Source organism: Erythrolamprus reginae, chromosome 1, assembly GCF_031021105.1.
Source record: "Erythrolamprus reginae isolate rEryReg1 chromosome 1, rEryReg1.hap1, whole genome shotgun sequence".
In the NCBI taxonomy this organism is placed as follows: Eukaryota; Metazoa; Chordata; class Lepidosauria; order Squamata; family Dipsadidae; genus Erythrolamprus; species Erythrolamprus reginae.
This window is the reverse complement of record NC_091950.1, coordinates 401,451,345-401,474,525: the sequence shown is the minus strand read 5'-3', so window position 1 is coordinate 401,474,525 and position 23,181 is coordinate 401,451,345. Positions and strand designations below refer to the sequence as shown.

The 23,181-nt window shown below is 42.5% G+C and overlaps 1 protein-coding gene across 1 annotated transcript in view; it reads left to right on the top strand.

The window, feature by feature from the left end:
• Positions 1 to 1,057: 1,057 nt before the first annotated feature.
• Positions 1,058 to 23,181, top strand: part of TMEM120A (transmembrane protein 120A) — a 42,248-nt gene continuing 20,124 nt past the window's right edge. The window contains exons 1-4 of the mRNA XM_070735145.1: positions 1,058 to 1,395; positions 11,541 to 11,659; positions 16,824 to 16,943; positions 20,636 to 20,695. Of these exons, the coding sequence (XP_070591246.1) occupies positions 1,321 to 1,395; positions 11,541 to 11,659; positions 16,824 to 16,943; positions 20,636 to 20,695 (374 nt within the window). The 5' untranslated portion in view covers positions 1,058 to 1,320. The remainder of the gene's footprint in view (positions 1,396 to 11,540; positions 11,660 to 16,823; positions 16,944 to 20,635; positions 20,696 to 23,181) is intronic.

Below are 23,181 nucleotides of genomic sequence, written 5' to 3'. Positions count from 1 at the left end.
AGTGTTTCCCAAACTTGGCAACTTGAAGACATTTGGAATTCTGGGAGTTGAAGTCCAGATATCTTCAAGTTGCTAAGGTTGGGAAACACTGCTTTATGTGACAGATCACAGCTAAACAAACCTTGGCTTAGCAGGATAGTTAGGCCACCATATTGATGCGACTTCACTGGTATCTGACATCCTACTGTCTGACACAAACAAACTGTAAAATGTGCCAAGAAGAGCAACAAAAATGATTATGGGGCCTGAGGCTAACATTTACAGCAATTGCATATGTTTAATCTTGTGAAAAGGAGAACATGATAGCAATGTTCCAATATTTGAAGGGCTTCTTCAAAGACGAGGTAGCCATTTGCCACTGAGCAAATGAGACATCTTTTAGATCCGGCCACAAAGGATATGAATGCTTTTTTTATAAGGGGTTTTAAATAGTTATTTTAAACTTTTTTAGATGTGTTTGCAGTAAGCTTCCCAGAGTCCTCCAGGAGTTGGGTGGCATATAAATTAAATATTTCCCAAAGGCCACAAGAATAGAATAGAATTATTTATTGGCCAAGCGTGATTGAACACACAAGGAATTTGTCTCTGGTGCATATGCTCTCAGCATACATAAAAGAAAATTGGTTCCACAAGCTAGCCTGGGAGAAATTAACAAATTGTGGGTGTTACATCACTGGAAGCTTTCAAGAAGATAATATTGGACAGCCATTTGCCTGAAATGATATAGGTTGGGTCTCCTTGAGCACAGAGTTGGACTAGAAGACCCCCAGAGTCCATTGCAACTCAAAATAGGATAGGAAGCAGGAAGACTTCTATGTTTCTATAGACAGACAGATAGGATGGATGATAGGAAGGAAGGAAGGATTCTATATTGGCCAAGTGTGATTGGACACATAAAGAATTTGTCTTTGGTGCATATGCTCAGTGTACATAAATGAAAATATACATTTGTCAAGAATCATGAGGTAAAACATTTAATGATTGTCATAGGGTACAAATAAGCGATGAGGAAACAATATTATTATAACTATTATTATTCTATGTTCTTTGCGGGGGGGGGGGCAGCGCAGGCTCCGCTCTCGACCTCTCGCCCTCCAGCCCACCTCGCCGTCCTTCACTCCGCCCGCCCGCCGGCTTCGCCTCGGCGCTCGTTGGCCCGGCCCTCAGCGGGCGGGTTCCCCGAGAGCCCCGGGCCGTGGATTGGCCGAAGCGTCCTTCGGAAGCGTCGCTCCCGCCTCTTTCTCCACTCCGCCCCCGCTCTGCGGGAAGGCGCTCTTCGGCAAAGGGTTGCCCGCCGGTCTCGGAAGAGACCCAGCCGCCATGGACCGCGGGCCGGCGGTCGCCGAGTGCCTCCAAGACTGGGAGCAGCTGCAGGACGGCTTCCATCTCGTGCAGGTGCCCTCCGGAGGACGGGGGGGGGGTGTCGGGGGCGGGGAAGGGGGGGGATGCCACGTTCACGGAGAGGGGCGTTGTCGAGCGGAGACAGAAACGGGAGGCGGCGAGCGGGAAGGAAGCCGGGCTCGGCCCCGCCGCGCCCACCAGTAGCGGGGTGTTTGGCAGCGCTCCTCAAAGCAGGTGGCCTCTGGAGCAGGGGTGTCCAACCTTTGCCCCTTTAAGCCTGGCGGACTTCAACTCCCAAAGCTGGCTGGGGCATTCTGGGAGTTGAAGTCCGCCAGGCTTAAAGGGGCCAAGGTTGGACACCCCTGCTCTGGAGGAAATTGTTATTATTATTATTCTTAAAGGGGCCAAGGTTGGACACCCCTGCTCTGGAGGAAATTGTTGTTGTTGTTATTTAGATTTGTATGTCGTCCCCTCCGCAAAGAACATAGAATAATAATAGTTATATTAATATTGTTTCCTCATTGCTTATTTGTACCCCATGACAATCATTGAGTGTTGTGCCTTATGATTCTTGACAAATGTATCTTTTCTTTTATGTACACTGAGAGTACATGCACCAAAGACAAATTCCTTGTGTGTCCAATCACCCTTGGCCAATAAAGAATTAAATCCAACCTCTGTATTAAAGCAGAAGAGAGAGAGCGTGTGTTAGAGTTTTTAATATCTTCTAGTCTAGAGCAGTGTTTCCCAACCTTGGCAACTTGAAGAGATCTGGACTTCAACTCCCAGAATTCCCCAGCCAGCGAATGTTGAAGTCCAGATCTCTTCAAGTTGCCACAGTTGGGAAACACTGGTCTAGAGCATGCACGAGAAAAGCATTGCTGAGCATACGAGGAGTTCCTTCCTCTGCTGCTTTCACAAAGAGAGTCGGAGCCGCCACAGAGAAGGCTCTTCCCCTGGGACCCGCCAAACGACATTGTTTAGTCGACGGGACCCGGAGAAGGCCAACTCTGTGGGACCTAATCGGTCGCTGGGATTTGTGCGGCAGAAGGCAGTCCCGGAGATATTCTGGTCCGATGCCACGAAGATACTACAGTATATGCAGAAGGCATGGCTAATCATTAGTTACTGGTCCAAAGGGTTATCACGTTATCATTATGAAGGGCACTGTAAGTTCTGGCACCAGTTGCATAGTAGCAATTATTACCGTAAGTGGCTTTTGCTCTACTGTAAATTGCAAAATCAAAGGATAACTAAGATATCTGCTATGGAGGTTAAAAAATAAAATCCTTACAACTACAGTTTACCTGTCAGTTCCTTTTCTAGCCTCTGTTTGAACGCATTCTATCCAAAAATTGACCACTTTTCTTGGTAGACCTTTCCACTATTTTGAGGGATATAATTGTGTATGCTGGCTACATTCACAGAACATCGTACTAATCCCATTGTGGGCGTCTGATTCATGGCACTGTGTGTTTGCCTGGTGCACCAGTTGCGGCCCTATTTGGACCAGGACTCACTGTTCACAGTCACTCATGCCCTCATCACCTCGAGATTCGACTACTGCAATGCTCTCTACATGGGGCTACCTTTGAAAAGTGTTCGGAAACTTCAGATCGTGCAGAATGCAGCTGCGAGAGCAATCATGGGCTTCCCTAGGTATGCACATGTAACACCAACCCTCCGCAGTCTGCATTGGTTGCAGATCAATTTCTGGTCACAATTCAAAGTGTTGGTTATGACCTATAAAGCCCTTCATGGCATCGGACCAGAATATCTCCGGGACTGCCTTCTGCCGCACGAATCCCAGCGACCGATTAGGTCCCACAGAGTTGGCCTTCTCCGGGTCCCGTCGACTAAACAATGTCATCTGGCGGGTCCCAGAGGAAGAGCCTTCTCTGTGGCGGCCCCGACTCTCTGGAACCAGCTCCCCCCAGAGATTAGAACTGCCCCCACCCTCCTTGCCTTCCGTAAACTCCTTAAAACTCACCTCTGCCATCAGGCATGGAGGAATTGAGGCTTCCCCCCCCTCCCCCGGGCCTATACAATTTATGTATGGTCTGGTTTAATAATGGGGGTTTTTTTATGTTTTTAAAATTTATTGGATTTGTTGTGAATTGTTCTATTGTATGCTGTGAACCGCCCCAAGTCTACGGAGAGGGGCGGCATACAAATCTAATTAATAATAAAATAATAATAATAATAATAATAATAATAATAATAATAATAATAATATAGACCCAGCCAACTGTGTTTACTCAACAAACCATGGTTTGGTTTCAAACCTTTCAGGTTATAGAGCGTGATTATCTTAAATCCTGATCAAGAAAGAAAGTTATGTTCAAGACAACTTTTCTCCCCTTTAGTGTCTCACAAACCCCATCAAATTCTTGTGTTCAGGGTTCTGCAAAACAATTTTGAAAATATGATTAAATATGTGGCAATCCTAGGCAGATTTTGATGAAATCATCTTTTGAGGAATTTGACTGTTAAGTTTCCTGGAGGTATCTAGCTGACCCCTTGAAAAATAGGATGCTGAATTTTCAGGTATCTCTGTGGATCCAGAATAACTGGATCTTCTGCTTTCCAACCAGACTGACTTCCAGCCCTTCTATTTTTCAAATATTATTATTGAGGAAAAAACTGAAAGTGTGTGTACATGAGTTCCAGGTGCTATGGAAAAATGCTAATAATCTGCAGATGTGGATGAAGCTAGGTTTGATAATGGGATCTGGAAAGTAGGGCATGGAATATGGGAAAACATCCTCTGATCCTCCAGTTGTTTTCTGACAAGTTTGAATTGTTGATCTATTGATACTGGAGTTACTGAGAAGGTAAAGAATTTGGAGAAAGATGTTAAGAAATGAAAGTGATTGTAGCTTGACTGAAAGTGGTATCTGTTCTAGGTGTTTTATGTCAGTGATGGCTAACATAGAAACATAGAAGATGGACAGCAGAAAAAGACCTCATGGTCCATCTAGTCTACACATATACTATTTCCTGTATTTTATCTTAGGATGGATACAAGTTTCTCCCAGGCATGTTTAAATTCAGTTACTGTGGATTTACCAGCCACGTCTGCTTGAAGTTTATTCCAAGCATCTACTACTCTTACTACTTGTTGTTGTGTGCCAAAACGCACGTGCACACAACAGCGCACACCACACACATAATGCAATGTGTGTGCGACACACACATACACCACACACCGTTTAGGGCATGGAAGGCCTCCTACACCAACCTGGAAGCCAAACTGGAGCGCAGGTATTAAAAATTTGGGTAGGCCTCAATGAAGCCTGGGAAGTGAAAAAACAGACAAACCGGAAGTTCAGAAAAATGAACTTCCTGTTTGCCTGTTGTGCTGTTGTTTGCACTCCACGGCTTCAGGAAGCTTCCCTGAACCCTCCAGAGTGCCAAAAAACAGCAGAGTGGGCAAACCGGAAGTACATTTTCTGAACTTCCGGTTTGTCCATTGGGTGGATTTTTTTTATACTCCAGGGCTTCAGGGAAGCTCCCCGGAAGTGTCCAGAGAGCAACCTTTCCCAAGGCCAAAAATTAGCTGGTCAGCGTGCATATGCGCTGGAGCTGACATATGGCAACGTCTCGCATGTCCTCCGATATAGCTCCACGTGCCACAGTTTTGCTATCCTGGGCTTAGGGTTTGTATATTTTTCTTTTAACGATATTTAGCTTTTCATAGTCCTACTTTATTATATGATTGTTGTAATTATGTGTGTATGGGGTCCTGATTGCTGTACATGGTTTAGAGTCAATTTTCATGCTCTGGGTGGCCATCTAAATTTGTTTGATAAATAAAATATTGCCATTACCAAGGAGACTTGAGTTCATGCAGTACATGTAATCCTCAATTTACAACCACAATTCAGCCCAAAATTTTTGTTAAATGCAGCATTTGTTAAGTGAGTTTTGTCCTATTTTATGCCTTTTCTTGCCACCCTTGTTAAGGGAATCACTGCAGTTGATAAGAAAGTAACATGGTTGGTAAGTAAATCTGTCTTCCCTATTGACTTTCCTTGCCAGAAAGTTGCAAAAGAAGGGATCACAACAGTGGTGGGTTACTATCGGTTCAACAGTGGTGGGTTACTATCGGTTCACCCCAGATCGAAGTCTCTGCGCATGTGCAGAAGCTTCTGCGCATCCACTGAAGCACCACATGCATGTTCACCAATAGCAAACCAGTAGCAAAAATAATTGAATCCCACTACTGAATTACATGGCCTGGGGACAGTGGAGTCAATCATAAAGATGAACCAGTTGCTAAGCATCTGAATTTGGATCACATGACCCCAGAGACTCGGCAAACGCCATAACTCTGAAAAATGGCCATGTCACATTTTTTTCAGTGTCATTGCAATTTTGAACAGTCACTAAATGGAACCGTTGCAAATCGAGGTCTACCTGTAGACAGAAAGACACTAATTAGGAATGAAAATTATCAAGAATGAAAAATATTAATCAGGCTTGGTAGATGATGCATTTGTAGACGTTAAATAGATCTGGTTGTTACAAACATAGCTTCTGGGGAAATTGATTTATTTACTAGATAAATATCCCAGCCTTCCTCATGAGCTCAGAGCAGTTTACACAGGAATTTTAGCCCTGTGAAATTGATCCTAATTACCCAGTGAGTTACAATGGATTAGGGGTGGGCTTGAAACAGGATCTCCCTGATCCCAATCCAGATGTCACAACAGGTGGCAGCCTTTAGCTGATCTTGGCTGCTTTTAAAAATCTTAGGCAGGATCAGAGTTAGCGCTTGGATGAGAGAGCACCAAAGTAGAAAAAAAAATATCCTAAAAAAAACAGTAACAAACCACTTCTGTGTCATTGCCAAGAGACCTCCATGTTAAGAAGTCTTTTTTGATGCGAAGGAGTCTTAAATTCAAGAACAACTTAAAACTTTTCAGTTTTAAGGAGTATGGGAACAGGTTTTCAGCCTGTTCAACAAGAGATGAACTAGGATAAGAATCACTCAGGGAAAGGTAAAGAAGGAGAAAGAGGAAGTAGAAAGGTGAAGGGAGAAGAGAAGGAGTGGAGGGAAGTAGGAGAGAAGGAGTAAGAAGGTAGAGGGAGAGGAGTGCAAATAAAATGAAGGACAGCAGTGTGATGAATAGCAATATAAAATAGGTGCAAAATAGGATATTGATTTAGGAATGATTGATAAAAATGTATAATTGTGTATATTATTGACATATTCTAAGCCAGTGTTTCTCAACTTTTCTAATGCTGCGACCCCTTAATACAGTTCCTCATGTTGTGGTGACCCCCAACCATAAGTCTTGCACCAATTCTCCCAACAGAGCTGTAAGCTGATTGGCAGGAAGTTCAGAGGGACACCCCCACTGTAAACGCCTGATTGGTCGGATTGTAAAAATATGTTCCAAGGCTCCAGAATAAAAGCTTTAATACCTAACACCATGGGGTTTTTAAATATTTTAAACTATAATTTAGATTTGTTATGAATTGTTTCATTTTGTTGTGAGCCGCCCCGAGTCTGCGGAGAGAGGCGGCATACAAATCTAAATAATTAATTAATTAATTAATTAATTAATTAATTAATTAAATGGGAAATTTGTCTTTTAGGCGACCCCTGTGAAACAGTTGCAGAGGTAGACAAAGTTGACTCTTCTATGACTTTTGGACTTCAACTCCCAGAATTCCTGAACCAATCATGCTAGCTCAGGAATTCTGGGAGTTTAAGTCCACATGTCCTAAAAGAGCCAACTTTGCCTACCCTTGCCCGAAGGGGTCCCAAACCCCAAGTTCTAAGCTATATGTATTGATATACATATGAAAATTATGGGGGAGGGGGAATAAAAAAATGATATTAAAAAAACAACTTAATTAAAGAGAAAGAATTCCAGGCACGCAGAAATAGCAAAGTTACAAGGTGGAACTTTGCAATGATATTTGAATGTGTAGGTAGTGGTGCTTCTGGTTTCCTGTTGATAACGCAGCTTATCAAAAGAATATTCTGATTCCCAAGGATGGGAATAGCAAAGTAATAGAACAGAATAACAGGAATGGAGGGAATCCTCTGGACTTTTGGGTTCCCGTCCTTTTTCCAGCAGCTTTAAGGTACCAGGTTGCAATTGGATGGATACTTTAGGAAGTTTCTGATCATTGAAAGGACAACAGTTGGAAGTAATGGAATATCTGATCTTGTATCGCTGCACTTAGACTTTGGAACACCTTCTGACCTTTGTGCATTAGATGTCTTCTACATCTGCATACAAAGCATGGATAATTGTCCTGTGTTTACTCAGTAATAGCTGTGACACACCTTTTCAAGATGGAAAGGCAGAAACTTGACTAATGAGGGAGTTCATTTGTCATCCTCCTGACTTGCATTTGCATCATGGGTCCTGGTTGAAAGGTTGTTGTTCCTCGCCTTTGTGACGTGCAGTAGGTTGAGCAACAAGGCTGCACTTTCAGCTCTGCCAAGCAAGCGCCAAGACACCTCTGCCCTAGTTTGGCACAGACCAAAGTACACTGTCTTGCTTAGTGGTGTTACATCATCACTTGTACAGGGCCCTTTCAGAAAACGTTCAGTTCCTGAATCTCCATTCCCTCCTCCCCTTTTCCACATGCAGAGAAACATTAGAGGTTTTCTGGTCAACAATTTATGGCTCATAAACTACATAGAAACATAGAAGATTGACGGCAGAAAAAGACCTCCCGGTCCATCTAGTCTGCCCTTATACTATTTCCTGTATTTTATCTTAGGATGGATCTACCATGTTTCCCCGAAAATAAGACGTACCCCAAAAGTAAGGCATGTCAGAGGTTTTGCAGAATTTGCTAATATAAGGCACTCCCGGAAAATAAGGCATAGTCAAGTTTACATACGGTACGGTGGAAAAACATACGGTACCATTCTAAGCTGTTCATAGCGGTACTGTAATAATGCGGCGTCCCCTGCTGGCCCCTTCCATCGCTTTGTACTGTCCAGTACAGAAGACACAGTCTGCTGCTGTCTCACCGCCATTACAGTCTCCACTACAGTGCGTAGTTCCTCTGGTGGCCGGAAGCTGCAATAGCGGGAGTATACTGTTGTACCATATAAGTGCCGTCGTTCGTGTGTGTGGGTGCCATACTGACAGGTACCGTACCGTAATCAGTGTACTGTACGGTACACGTTCTTTGGGGGTGTCAGCTTTTCTGCCTGTGAATTTGTCTTATTTGAGAAATATAAGGCACCCCCCGAAAATAAGACGTAGCACAACTTTTGGAGCAAAAATTAATATAAGACAGTGTCTTATTTTCGGGGAAACACGGTATGTTTATCCCAGGCATGTTTAAATTCAGTTACTGTGGATTTACCAACCACGTCTGCTGGACATTTGTTCCAAGCATCTACTACTCTTTCAGTCAAATAATATTTTCTCATGTTACTTCTAAACTTTCCCCCAACTAACTTCAGATTGTGCTACATCAGAGGTCTTCAAACATGGCGACTTTAAGACTTGTGAACTTCCAACTCCTAGAATGCTGGCTGGAGAATTAGCATTTAACATTAGCATTTAGACTTATATACTGCTTCATAGCGCTTTACAACCCTCTCTGAGCAGTTTACAGAGAGTAAGCATATTGGCCCCAACAATCTGGGTCCTCATTTTACTGATCTTGGAAGGATGGAAGGCTGAGTCAACCTTAAACCTACTAACATTCGATCTGCCAAACTGCTGGTGATCAGCAGAAGTAGCTTGCTTGAATTCTGGGAGTTGAAGTCCACAAGTCTTAAACTTGCCAAGTTTGAGGACCACATAGCTACTTGATACCTACTGGATTCATGCACCATTGTGGGATTTGTTTCCTTTAAGTTTGTTTAGTATAGGTAGTCCTCAACTTACAACAGTTCGTTTAACCATCATTCAAAGTTACAACGTCGCTGAAAAAAGTGACTGAGGGACATTTATTTCATACTTATGACAATGGTGGCATCCAGGGGTGGATTCCTGTTTTCGCTGCTACTGGTGTGCTGCCCGCGCAGCTTTGGGTGTCATGCGTGCTCTTGTGCATGTCCAGTGTGTTTTTGCTTTTGACCCATGCACAGAAAGCACGCACAAGATGTTGGCGTTTTTTTTGTTTCCGCGCATGCCGAAATCTTGCACGCACGTGCCTCCTGCGCATGCGAAGAAGCAAAAAAATGCTGGGACGTGTATTATTATTATTATTATTATTATTATTATTATTATTAATTAGATTTGTATACCGCCCCTCTCTGAAGACTCGGGGCGGCTCACAACAATAAAAACAGTACAAATCCAATAATAATAATAATAATAATAATAATTATTATTATTATTATTATTATTATTATTATTATTATTATTATTATTATTAATTAGATTTTTATGCTGCCCCTCTCCGAAGACTCGGGGAGGCTCACAACAATATTGATGAATGAAAACAGTTTAAAACCCCTTAATGTAAAAAACAATCATACGTCTCATACAAACCATACATAAAACGGAAACGGCTCAGGGGAATCAATTTCCCCGTGCCTGATGACAGAAGTGGGTTTTAAGGAGTTTACAAAAGGCAAGGAGGGTGGGGGCAATGCTAATGCAAATCTAATAATAAAATTACATTAAAAAACCCAACAATTTAAAAACCATATAACACATACATACTGTTCTGTCTGGGTTCCCCCAGACCTCAACACCAACTGGAAAAAACAGCCAGACACTCTGGTAAAAGCCAAAAGTATTTTATAACTGGAAAAAATAAGCACAGAGGAAAACCTGTTCTTCCCAACAGACAGGATATAATACGGTACAGCAGGGTCCTGATGTCCAGTCAATACAGCAAGCTTCTTGCTGGCACCCCCCCCCCCCCAAGGTTTCAATAGTCAAAGGCACAAACCAGGATTCCAAGACGCCAAAGTTCACAGTCAGGTCCCACGACTCTCAAAGATAAAACTCCACAAGCCAGGAAGGGTGGGTCTGCCTTTTAGCCTTTCCCAAGAGCACCACACCCAAACCCAGCTGTTGCCACTTTAATGCTGAAAGTATTTAGCCAATTGATTCCGTCTCTGAGTAGCTCTTCGTTGTCGCAGATCAATTATGGCTTGTGCACTTTCCTCTAAGGAATCCAGGCTGCTTGCTGGGGAGAGCTCCCCCTGGTGGGACTCTGGCTGTCCTCCCTCTTCTTCAGCCTGGGATTCCTCCTCCTCGTCTGTCTGCACCTCCTGTTCCTCAGCCTCTCCCTCTGAGCTGGAAACCGACAGAAGGTCAGCCGTTCCCGGAGGGGCCTCAGACGGAACCACAACACATACCAAACATAAAATATAAGAAAGCCTGGGGGAGATGTCTTAATTCCCCCATGCCTGGGGATATAGGTGGGTCTTGAGTAACTTGCGAAAGACAAGGAGGGTGGGGGCCGTTCTAATCTCCGGGGGGAGTTGATTCCAGAGGGCCGGTGCCGCCACAGAAAAGGCTCTTCCCCTGGGGCCCGCCAAACAACATTGTTTGGTTGACGGGACCTGGAGAAGGCCAACTCTGTGGGACCTTATCAGCCGCTGGGATTCGTGCGGTAGAAGGCAGTTCCGGAGGTATTCTGGTTCAATGCCATGAAGGGCTTTAAAGGTCATTACCAACACTTTGAATTGTGACCGGAAACCGATCGGCAGCCAGTGCAGGCCACAGAGTGTTGTAGAAACGTGGGCGAATCTAGGAAGCCCCACGATAGCTCTCGCGGCCGCATTCTGCACGATCTGAAGTTTCCGAACACTTTTCAAAGGTAGCCCCATGTAGAGAGCATGTATGCCGCCCAACTCCCAGGGAACTCTGGGTGGCTTACAGCTAGAACATCTAAAAAACAATTTAAAAGAACAGTAACCCCTTATAAAAACATTCATATTCTTTGTGACCGGATCTAAAAGATATCTCATTTGCTCAACGGCTCAAGGCTTTCTGGAAAGCCAGTAGGGGGAGGGGAGTATGGATCTCGGGAGGAAGCTAGTTCCAGAGAGATGGTGCTGCCACAGAGAAGGCCATTCTCGTGGCCCTAAGCCTGCACTGCTTAGCCGACGGGTCCTGGAGGATGCCAACCCTGTGTGGCAAAAAACGGTCCTGAAGATAGTCTGCACCTAAGCCATGTAGGACTTTATAGGTGATGACCGACACCTTGAGTTGCTGTCCTAAACTGTGGTACTCTCTTCTTGTTTTCTTTAGGAAACTCACAAGCAATACAAACAGAAGCTGGATGAGCTGACAAAGCTCCAAGACAACATCTCCAGCAATATTTCACGACAGAAAAAGCAACTAAAGGAGCTCTCTCTGACCCTTAAGAAGTACGTCTATAGCCATTATTCCATATTGTTTGCAATGCATGAGTGGAAGTGCTTGGACAAGTGATGTCTATTAAACTACTAAGCAAGCAGATAACTGTTGTATTATAGGGTCATTCTTTGTCAAGTGGACCAGGTGTCCACGTGACTTGTTTTTGCAATGTTATTTGAAAAGAAACCATCACAAAAATAACATATATGATAGGAAAAAAATGTGCTCGTTCTAATGAAACAAAAATGAAGATGATTGAAGGTGAGAAAACAGAGAGCTCTGTTTTATCACCTTCAATCATCTTCATTAGAATGAGCACGTTTTTTTCTATCGCGCTCTGTTTTCTATTTTTATTTCATTAGAAAGAGCATGTTTTTTCTATTATATATTTATTTATTTATTTATTTATTAAATTTGTATGCCGCCCCTCTCCGTAGACTTGGGGCGGTTCACAACAATAATAGAAAAAAACAATGTAGAATACAAATCTAATAATTAAAACTAAAAGCCCATAATTTAAAAAAACATGCACACAACATACCATACATAAACAATATAGGCCTGGGGAAGTTATATCAGTTCCCCCATGCCTGACGACAGAGTGGGTTTTAAGCAGTTTACAAAAGGCAAGGAGGGTGGGGGCAGTTCTAATCTCAGGGGGAAGCTGGTTCCAGAGGGTCGGGGCCGCCACAGAGAAGGCTCTTCCCCTGGGACCCGCCAAATGGCATTGTTTAGTTGACGGGACCCGGAGAAGGCCAACTCTGTGGGATCTAATCGGTCGCTGGGATTCGTGCAGCAGAAGGCGGTGCCAGAGATATTCTGGTCCGATGCCAGATATACAGTGATCCCTCGATTTTCGCGGCTTCAAACTTCGCGAAACGCTATACCACGGTTTTTCAAAAAATATTAATTAAAAAATACTCCACGGTTTTTTTTGCTATACCACGGTTTTCCCCACCCGATGACGTCATCACCAAGAGTCACTTCTCTGTCTCTTTCTCTTTCTTTCCTGTCATTCTCTGTTTCAATCATTTTCTCATTTCTCTTTTTTTCTCCCCTTTTTTCTATCATTTCTCTCTCTCTTCCTTCCACTCTTCTCTCTCTCTCTTTCTTCCTCTCTCTCACTCTCCTCCTTCCTTTCTCATCTTCCTTTCTCTCTCTCTTTCTCTATCTTGCTTCTTCCTCTCTCACACTATCTTCCTCCTCTCTCATCTCTTTCTTTCTTTCCTTCTCTCTCTTTCTCTATCTCTCCCCCTCTTGCTCTCGAGCGGCGAGCGAGCGGCCGGGCGAACGGCGGGTGGCCAAGCAAACGGCGGGCGGGGCGGCGAGCGAGTGGCCGGGTGGGCGGGCGAGCGGCGAGCGAGCGGCCGGGTGGGCGGGCGAGCGGCGAGCGAGCGGCCGGGTGGGCGGGCGAGCGGCAAGCGAGCGGCCGGGTGGGCGGGCGAGCGGCGAGCGAGTGGCCGGGCGAACGGCGGGCGAGCGGCGGGCGGGCGGGGCGAGCGGCGGGCGGGCGAGCGGCGGGCGGGCGAGCGGGTGCTGGGGGGGCAGGGGCAGCCGACATTCAAAGCAATCTTTGTCGGCTGCCGCACTTTCGTCGCTCCCTGCCCTAATTTCAAGCCCGGCTCCTTGTGCTGCACTGAAAAATGGTGTTTTTACTTCCGCGCCGCTATATCGCGGAAAATCGATTATCGCGGGAGGTCTTGGAACGTAACCCCCGCGAAAATCGAGGGATCACTGTATATATTGTTTTTGTGATGGTTTCTTTTCAAATAAGGTTTCAATTTCACCTAGTCCACTTGATAAAGAATGACCCTAATCCAAATGCCAATAATTGAATTATGAACCATGAGATTGAGTTGGCTCTCTTTTCTTTGGGTGTGTCAGCACCTTCACTTGCACCTTTCCCTCTCTTACTTCTTTTAAAGGAGACCAGACAGCAACCAGGCTTGAAAACTTTTTAATAGTTTATATTTTTCCTTTCCTCTCTTAAGCCCATCTTAAAAGTGAAAATCAGTCTGTTGAAAACTCCTGCCTACTTTATGTCTATCTGGGCATTTTCTGTCTCAGCACAAGAGTTGGGAGAAGCTAGTAGTTACAGAAATTAAGCCAGAGCTAACTTAAATAAGTTTGCACTATATTGTATGATTTACATCAGGGGTCCCTAAATTTAACAACTTTTAAGACTTGTGGACTTCATTTGGCTGTCTGAGAAATTCTGGGATTTGAAGTCCATCAGTTTTAAAGTTGCCAACTTTGGAGATCCCTGGTTTACATTTTGCAAAGCTGCCAGTCTGTGTTTTACAGAAATGTGTGTTTCTTCTGAATAAATCCACGCATCAGCTGGCCGAAAAGTTTTAAATTGAGTAAGATTATAAAAGGATGAGCCTTTGAGGTAGAAGAGTTAATCTCCTTATGGGAACCAGGAAAAAAGAAAGATAAAATGCCTGATTGTTGAAGCAGCAGTGTTAACTCTTATTAAAATTAAATTACTACTAATAATAATTGCATTAAGTTATACTGCTCTTCAAATACTTGTTTCTGCAACATTATATTTGCTTATTTGCTAAAACCATGTTGGTTTATAAGTAAGTCTTGCATGAATTGTAATAATAATTAGGTGGTCAGTCGGAGTGTTAGTAGTAGTTTTCATATAAATTGTTTTGCAATTTGATGTTATGAAAGACTTTGAAATGTTCACTGTAGCCTCCGATAGCTTTCCATCTGCATGTATTTCTTGCCTTTCAAGAGGAAGAAGCAGACTTTATATCCTGAGTTCATAAGGGTTCTATTGCCAAATATTAGTTTTGAGATTAGTGTGTATTTGGAAAGGTTTCTCATTACTGCTTAGATAAGCACTTCCTTTGTGACTTACCCCAATGGTTCACTTACAATGGGAACAGGAGATTTTATTTATTGATTGATTTCATTTATTTGTGAGATTTATATGCCACCCAGCTCCAATTGGACTCTGGGTGGCTTACAATAATAACAATAATTAAGGGACCGTGTAAAAAATGGGTTACAATAATGACAACGATAAAAAATAATATAAAAATGCATGGATGATCCTTAAAAAACATACATACTCTCAATCATTCATGGTCAAAGCCTCGCCGGAAAAGCCAGACCTTAACGGTTTTCTGGAAGACCAGTAGGATGGAGGTGATATGGATCTCCGGAGGCAGTTGGTGCCAAAGCATCGGAGCTGCCACAGAGAAGGCCCTTCCCCGTGGCTCCGCTGTTCTGCCGGCGTGTTTCAACCGCCCGTAATTACAGGGTAATTAGTCCAGGGAGACCCACACCACATGATAAAAGGAAAACCCAAATGTTTTTATAAACAGAAAAACAGAAACAGCTCCCTTTTTAAATGTCAAAGGGATTTTCTGGTACACACAAGGCACAGGTTAAATGCAATCCAATTGCTCACCCAATAACTGGGAAATTGAGTCCAATTCTAAAGTCCAGAGAGTCCACACACAATCTTGAACAGCACGAAAACCACGATCTTGACGAAATAATGAATCAGATAAACTGCCATGAGGCTAAAACACCAAGCTGCACTTTTATCTGTAGCACTAATTACAGCAGCCCCACCCAACCACAGGTGGCCTCATTTTCTCTTGTAATAATCCTTCAGTTGTTGTCTCCTATGCATCACTCTACGCATGCGTGGATGTGTCATTAATTCTTGTTCAGAATCCAGGGATGATACAGGTGATTGATCTCCTCCTGGGCTGTCTGCCAAACTCCCCTCTTTCCTGTCACTCACGCTTCCTTGGTCAGAGGAGGCTTCTTCAGCAGATTCCATCGGGAGCAAAACAGACCTACAGCATGTGGATGTTTCCCCCACATCCACCTGCACATTCCTTGGGGCAGGAGCTGGGCCAAAGCTAACCACAACACCCGCCAACTGGAGTTGTTTGGCAGACAGGACCTGGAGAAGGCCAATTCTGTGAGCCCTTATTGGCTGCTGGGAAGTATGAGGGAGTACGCGGTCCCGTAAATAGTCTGGTCCTAAGCCACGTAGGGCTTTAAAGGTAATAACCAACACCTTGAATTGCGTTCAGAGACCAACTGGTAGCCAATGCAGCTCACAGAGAGTTGGAGTGATACGGGTGTATGTCGGTACACCCGCTATAGCTCACACGGCTGCATTTTGAACCAGCTGATGGTTCATTGTTATTTTCCAAAAAGGCATTTAAAAAAAAAAAAGCACCTTTGGTACTCCAGCTATGATCCTCACCTGTTCCCATTTCCTCCACAAGCAGGTGGGAGAAGAAAAATGCCTGTGTCAAATTCTAGAGCAGAGATGTCAAACTGGCTGTGTGTCATGTTGCTGTCACGTGACATATCGTGATTTTTTTTCCTTCCCCTTCACGGAACTGGGGCGGGCAATGGCCTGCACGTGACGCATCTGGCCCACGGGCCGCCAGTTTCACACCCTGAGGATACCAGGCTCAGAAGCTTTGAAACAGGATCTGAAAGCTTATGATGCTGGATTTGGAAGTTTACATTGCCCAGAGTCCGCAAAGGGTTGAGTGTCTTGTAATTTTAATAAATTAGATTAAGTTAAGTTTGGGGGGGGGGGGTTCTGCTGCTTATGCCCTACCTGGCAATGGACCAGATTACCTCCAGAACCGCCTGCTACCGCACGAATCCCAGCGACCGATAAGGTCCCACAGAGTTGGCCTTCTCCGGGTCCCGTCGACTAAACAATGTCGTTTGGCGGGCCCCAGGGGAAAAGCCTTCTCTGTGGCGGCCCCGGCCCTCTGGAACCAACTCCCTCCGGAGATTAGAACTGCCCCCACCCTCCCTGTCTTTCGTAAACTACTCAAGACTCATTTATACCGCCAGGCATGGGGGAGTTGAGATATTCCTTCCCCCTAGGCCATTACAAGTTATGCATGGTATGTTTGTGTGTATGTTTGGTTTTATAATAGGGGTTTTTAGTTGTTTTTTTTTATTATTGGATTGTACATGTTGTGTTTATTATTGTTGTTAGCCGCCCCGAGTCTGCGGAGAGAGGCTGCATACAAATCCAATAAATTATTATTGTTGTTGTTGTTGTTGTTGTTGTTGTTGTTGTTATTATTATTATTATTATTATTATTATTATTATTATTATTATTATCAATCACTTTCTGAGATGTGTTCCTTCTTCCTGGTCCTGCACAGGTCCAAATCTCTTCCTCCGGAGGAGCAGAGTGAGGATTCTCTCGAAGAACTCCAAAACATGATCAAAGAGAGACAGGATGTCTTTTTTGAAATGGAATCATACTTGCCAAAGAAGAACGGGTAAGGGGATTGAACTGAGATTTCCCCCAAAATTAACATGGAAAATAAGAAGGATTCAGTTTGCTCGATTGGTTTATACAGCCACCTATCTTTCGTTCGCGACTCTTAAAGCAGCTTACAATAAAATAGATAAAACATAGGCAGTCCTCGACTTACAATCATTTGTTTAGCGACCGTTCAAGATTACAACAGCACTGAAAAAAAGTGACTAACAGGGTGTCCAGCAAGCCTGGAAAACAGGGAAATCAGGGAATTATCAGGGAATATTGTTGTGAGCCGCCCCAGGTCCTTCGGGATAAAATAAAATAAAATAAAATAAAATATAAATAAATTTGTGGAAAAAATGGAATAAATCAGGGAAGAAACCCCAATCTGTATTAAAATGTTTAAAAGTCAGGGGAAAATCATGTAAAAAAACCAGATCGCGCTGCTTGGCAGAGTCAAGCAAAAATGAGCATAACTGTGGCAACAACCTGCTTCCTTAGCTACCGATATTTCTCCATGGCTTAGCCGTTTGGTATGACATCGTCTACGACTGTGCCTTAACCAGATTGTAAGTTACAGGGAAACCTCAGGGAAACCTCAGGGAATTTCAAAATGCTTTCTCCCTGGACAACCTGGACTTTAACCAATGTTCACACTTTACAGCCATTGCTGAATCCCCATGGAGATGTAATCAAAATTCAGATGCTTGGCAACTGATTCATATTTATGATGGTTGCAGTGTCCTGGAGTCATGGGATCCCACCTTGTAATCTTCTGACAAGCAGAGTCAATAGGGGAAGGCAGATTCACTTAACCAACTTGACACGGACTTAAACAATTGTAGCGATTCGCTTAACAACTCTAGCTGGAAAGGTCATAAAATGGGACAAAATTCCCTTAATAAATTATTTACTTAGCAAGGGAAATTTTGCGCTCTGTTGTGGTCGTAAGTCAAGGACTATCTTCATATTATGTGAGATCAACATCTTTTTTTCTCCTCTTTTTTTTTAATTTTGCACTTCCCCCACTTTTTTTTTTATAAACTTTATTAATTTTCATAAAAATGACAAACAAACATACCCACATTTAACATATAGTTGGGGTTACATTTACCCCACTTTTCTTAGAAGTCTATTTTAATACAGAAAAAGAATATACTAATAATTCATAAAATCAAGATACTATTTTAAATGAAAAGAAGAATTTTGTTTTATACAATTCAAATGTTATAACAGAAAAATAAAAAGGGAGAGAATTATTCTAATATATTTAAACCTTTCCATATCATTTAAATTTTACTTTTATTTTTGTTTATCCATATATAAACTTTATTCCAAATAAAATCTTCAGTTTCGTTGTATTTTATGTTACATTAAACCTCAATAAAACTGTTTATAAATATAAGTGCAAAATTAAAATGCGTGTGTGTGTACATATATGTTTTTTTCTGTCGAATCAAATCCTGGTGCTAAATAGCTTGAAATAGATCTATACTAGTCTCCTTCATTTTCATTATCAGCAAAATATTTTACATGTATACATACATTCATATATATGCACATATACTGCTGAAAAAAATAAAGGGAACTCTCAAATAACTCATTTTAGATATGAATGAATGAAATATTCTCATTGTATATTTCATTTGCACAACTATTCCATTTGCACAACAGCATGTGGAATTGATTGTCAGTCAGTGTTGCTTCCTAAGGGGACAGTTTGATTTCAAAGAAGTTTGATTTACTTGGAGTTATATTGTGTTGTTTAAGTGTCCCCTTTATTTTTTTCAGCAGTGTATATATAGTAAGCAGTATGCTCCCTCCCATAATCAATTATTCTAACTGTCGGGTGATGGATTTATCACACACCTAGGACCTCAGACTCAGGCCCAAAACTAAATTGCCAAATCTTTATTAGAAGGCCAGCATACACTTATTGGCATATATTAAAATTAAAAAATAAAAATATTTCATATTTATTTATTTATTTGATTTCTATGCTGCCCTTCTCCTGGGACTCAGGGCAGCTCACAACATGTAGAAATCTAAATAACATTACATATTAAAATTCCCATAATTAAAAGTCAACAACACATTCATATGTCATCCATTACACATTCATTCATTGGTCGGGCGGGACAAGGTGTTAAAATTTCAATGGCCCCAGGCCTGCCGGCAGAGGTGAGTCTTTAAAAGTTTACAGGCTTTTATGATGACAGAATTCAAAGTGTGTATGCTGTGTTTTCCTGAATATAAGACATCCCCAAAAAATATTTAAACGCATACGAAGCTGGTCCCCTCCATTTCCTCTGTTTAGGGTTAGGGAGACAGAGCTGGAAATCAGGTAATATTGCAAGATGATTCGATCAGTGTTTCCCAACCTTGGGCATTTGAAGATATCAGGACTTCAACTCCCAGAATTCCCCAGCCAGCGTTCGCTGGCTGGGGAATTCTGGGAGTTGAAGTCCAAATATCTTCAAGTGGCCAAGGTTGGGAAACACTGGATTAGATTACTAAAGTTGGAAGGGACCTTATAGGGACCCAATCTGTATAGTCTGGAGGACAGAAGGAAAAGGGGGGGCATGATCGAAACATTTAAATATGTTAAAGGGTTAAATAAGGTCCAGGAGGGAAGTGTTTTTAATAGGAAAGTGAACACAAGAACAAGGGGACACAATCTGAAGTTAGTTGGGGGAAAGATCAAAAGCAACGTGAGGAAATATTATTTCACTGAAAAAGTAGTAGATCCTTGGAACAAACTTCCAGCAGACGTGGTTGGTAAATCCACAGTAACTGAATTTAAACATGCCTGGGATAAACATATATCCATCCTAAGATAAAACACAGGAAATAGTATAAGGGTAGACTAGATGGACCATGAAGTCTTTTTCTGCCGTCAGTCTTCTATGTTTCTATGTTTCTATAGGTTATCTAGTCCAACACCCCACTCAAGTGGGAGTCCCTACACTATTTTAGACCAGTGTTTCCCAACCTTGGCCACTTGAAAATATCTGGACTTCAACTCCCAGAATTCCCCAGACAGCATTCGCTGTCTGGGGAATTCTGGGAGTTGAAGTCCAAATATCTTCAAGTTGCCAAGGTTGGGAAACACTGTTTTAAACAAATGGCAGTCCAACTCCCTTTGAAAGTCTCAAGTGTTGGAGCAAGAACCATTGTTCCTTCTCTGGCCTTCTGGTGCCTTGGAAAAAAGTCTGACCCCCTCTTCTGTGTGGCAGTATTGGAATACTGCTATCATGTCACCCCTAGTCCTTCTGTTCACCAGGCTGGCCATGCAACCTGCAATCACTCTTCGTATGTTTTTATGCGTGGAGCCCTGTCTTGCTCCAAGCACCCCAAAATAATAAGACCCCCTCAAAAATTAAGCCAAGCGCTTATTTCAGGATTCAAAAAAATATGGGATGTTATTTTCGGGGAAACACTGTTGTTAGTTTGGTGCCACCAGCTCTTGGTAACTCTGGGAACGGATGTTAGTTGTGTGCTAATTATAGTTAATTATAGCAAAATCACACGTTATATACCCTGTTAATGCAGTGTGCTCACAGCTGCTGTCAAAAGGAACCAGGAATACCTTATTATGACTCCTTGCAGATCAATTTGCGATATTGAATATGCTCTGAATGTGAGACTTGTGTGACTAAGGTTTTAGTTACGGAGGTGTACTTTTTCCCTCTTTCTGTTGTGTTCCAGGTTGTACTTAAGTCTCGTGCTGGGAAATGTGAATGTCACTCTGCTGAGCAAGCACTCCAAGTAGGTGCTAATTGATTGCAGTTTATTTGCTTGCCGAGATGTTTCACGGATTATGAATCCTCTTTTAAATTTCAGAATATGTAAATGAAGTTTCTCACTGTGCTAAGCCACAAAACCAATCAAACGAGACAAGATTAATGAGCCATGGTGGCGCAATGGTTAGAATGCAGTACTGGAGGCTACTTCTGTTGACTGCCAGCCGCCGGCAGTTCGATTCTCACCCGCTCAAGGTTCACTCAGCCTTCCATCCTTCTGAGGTCGTTAAAATGAGAATCCAGATTGTTGGGGGCAATACGCTGACTCTATAAACCGCTTAGAGAGGGCTGTAAAGCACTAAGAAGTGGTATACAGAGAGGGCTGTAAAGCACTAAGAGCCTCGGTGGTGCAGTAGTTATTATTATTATTATTATTATTATTATTATTATTATTATTATTTATTAGATTTGTATGCCGCCCCTTTCCGTAGACTCGGGGCGGCTCACAACACAATAAAAACAGTTCATGACAAATCTAATAATTTACAATTTAAAATATTTTTAAAAACCCATTATCAAGCAGACATACATACAAGCATACCATACATAAATTGTATAGGCCCGGGGGAGATATCTCAATTCCCCCATGCCTGACGACAAAGGTGGGTTTTAAGGAGTTTATGAAAGGCAAGGAGGGTAGGGGCAGTTCTAATCTCTGGGGGGAGCTGGTTCCAGAGAGTCGGGGCCGCCACAGAGAAGGCTGTTCTCCTGAGGCCCGCCAACCGACATTGTTTAGTTGACGGGACCCGGAGAAGGCCCACTCTGTGGGACCTAATCGGTCGCTGGGATTCGTGCGGCAGAAGTTAGAGTGCAGTATTGCAAGCTACTTCTGCTGATCACTGGCAGAGCGAATCTCAGTAGGCTCCAGGTTGACTCAGCCTTCCATCCTACCAAGGTTGGTAAAATGAGGACCCAGATTGTTGGGGGCAGAATGCTTACTCTCTGTAAACCGCTTAAAGAGGGCTGTAAAGCACTGTGAAGTGGTATATAAGTCTAAATGCTATTGCTATTGCATATAAGTTTAAGTGCTATTGCTATTAAACTCAGAGTTGGATGTTACAGTATATGTATTTCAACTTATATATTGCCAAACCCAATTACTTATGTGCATGGTACTAACAGTTTTGTGCCTGTATTTATGATTAATCTGATTCTGTATAGACTTTTGTTTCTAATGATACTGAACAAATGGTATTTACAAAGGGTCCTCAAAGTTCTATTGCAGCATCCTCATAATTGAATGATTGCAAGAACATTATGTGACTCCCCTTGTTTAGTGATGATTCATGTTTCTTTGCTTGTGAGAAGTTGGCAGGGAATATTTAAAGTCGCAATCATTCGATTATGAGGATGCTGCAAAAAGAACTTTGAGCACCCTTTGTAAATACCATTTGTTCAGCACCATTGGAAACCAAAGTCTATACAGAATCAGATTAATCATAAATAGAGGCACAAAACTGTTAGTACTACGTACATAACTAGTTGGGTTTGGTAATACAGTAGTACCTCTAGATACGAGCTGCTCTACATGCGAGTATTTCAAGATATGAGCCATGAGGGGAGAGACATTTCTGTTCTAGTTCCGAGCTCAAATTCGGGATACGAGCTGAGCGTCCACTAGGTGGCGCAAGAATCCTTGCTTTTGGTTATCTCGGAGGGGAAAAACAACTTGTTCCAGATACGAGTTGCCTCGAGATACAAGCTCCCTTATGGAACGAATTATGCTCGTATTTAGGGGTACTACTGTATATAGAATAAACCAACAATATATGTTTGCATGTATTAGAATACTATTGCTTTAAGAGCTTGTGTAACGGATTGCCATAAGAGAAAGCCAGAAGTGTGCTTCACTGTCTCGGCTACTCTGCTATTTCAATTTTGCCTTTGTGACTATGCTGTAGTAAGAACTGTGTGTTCAAATGATGGTTTATGTATTTGTAAGCTGGAAAAGTAAATGGTATTGTATATTTATTGAAATGTATTTACTGATTTAACTGTGAATGACTAGGACCGTTTTTGACTCAGATATTTCCCAGAGTAAATAATAGTTTATACAATTAATGTATCTGGCTTGTATTATTGCTTGTATCTCTGGTCTGTCAGCTGGATACTTGCAAGACCTCCACATTTCCTAAGTGTATGTGTATCTTTGACCACTCAGAGATAACTCTGCACACTCCTTAATGCTTGGAGAAACACATGTTCATTCTTGTAATTAAAAAATATATACTCTCCTAAGTATAATTTAATTGATTTAATTAATCCTCCAGGGAGAGAATTTCAATCCATTCTACACTAACCATTCTTGTTCCTGTCTATGGAGATTCTCAATCCTCCAGGTCATGGTTGTCCCAAGAAAGCAACTGGACTTTCTGTTTTTTATTTTGGAGACGTTTAATTTCTCATCCAAGAAGCTTCTTCAGCTCTGGCCGGATGGTCTCATTCTTGGAT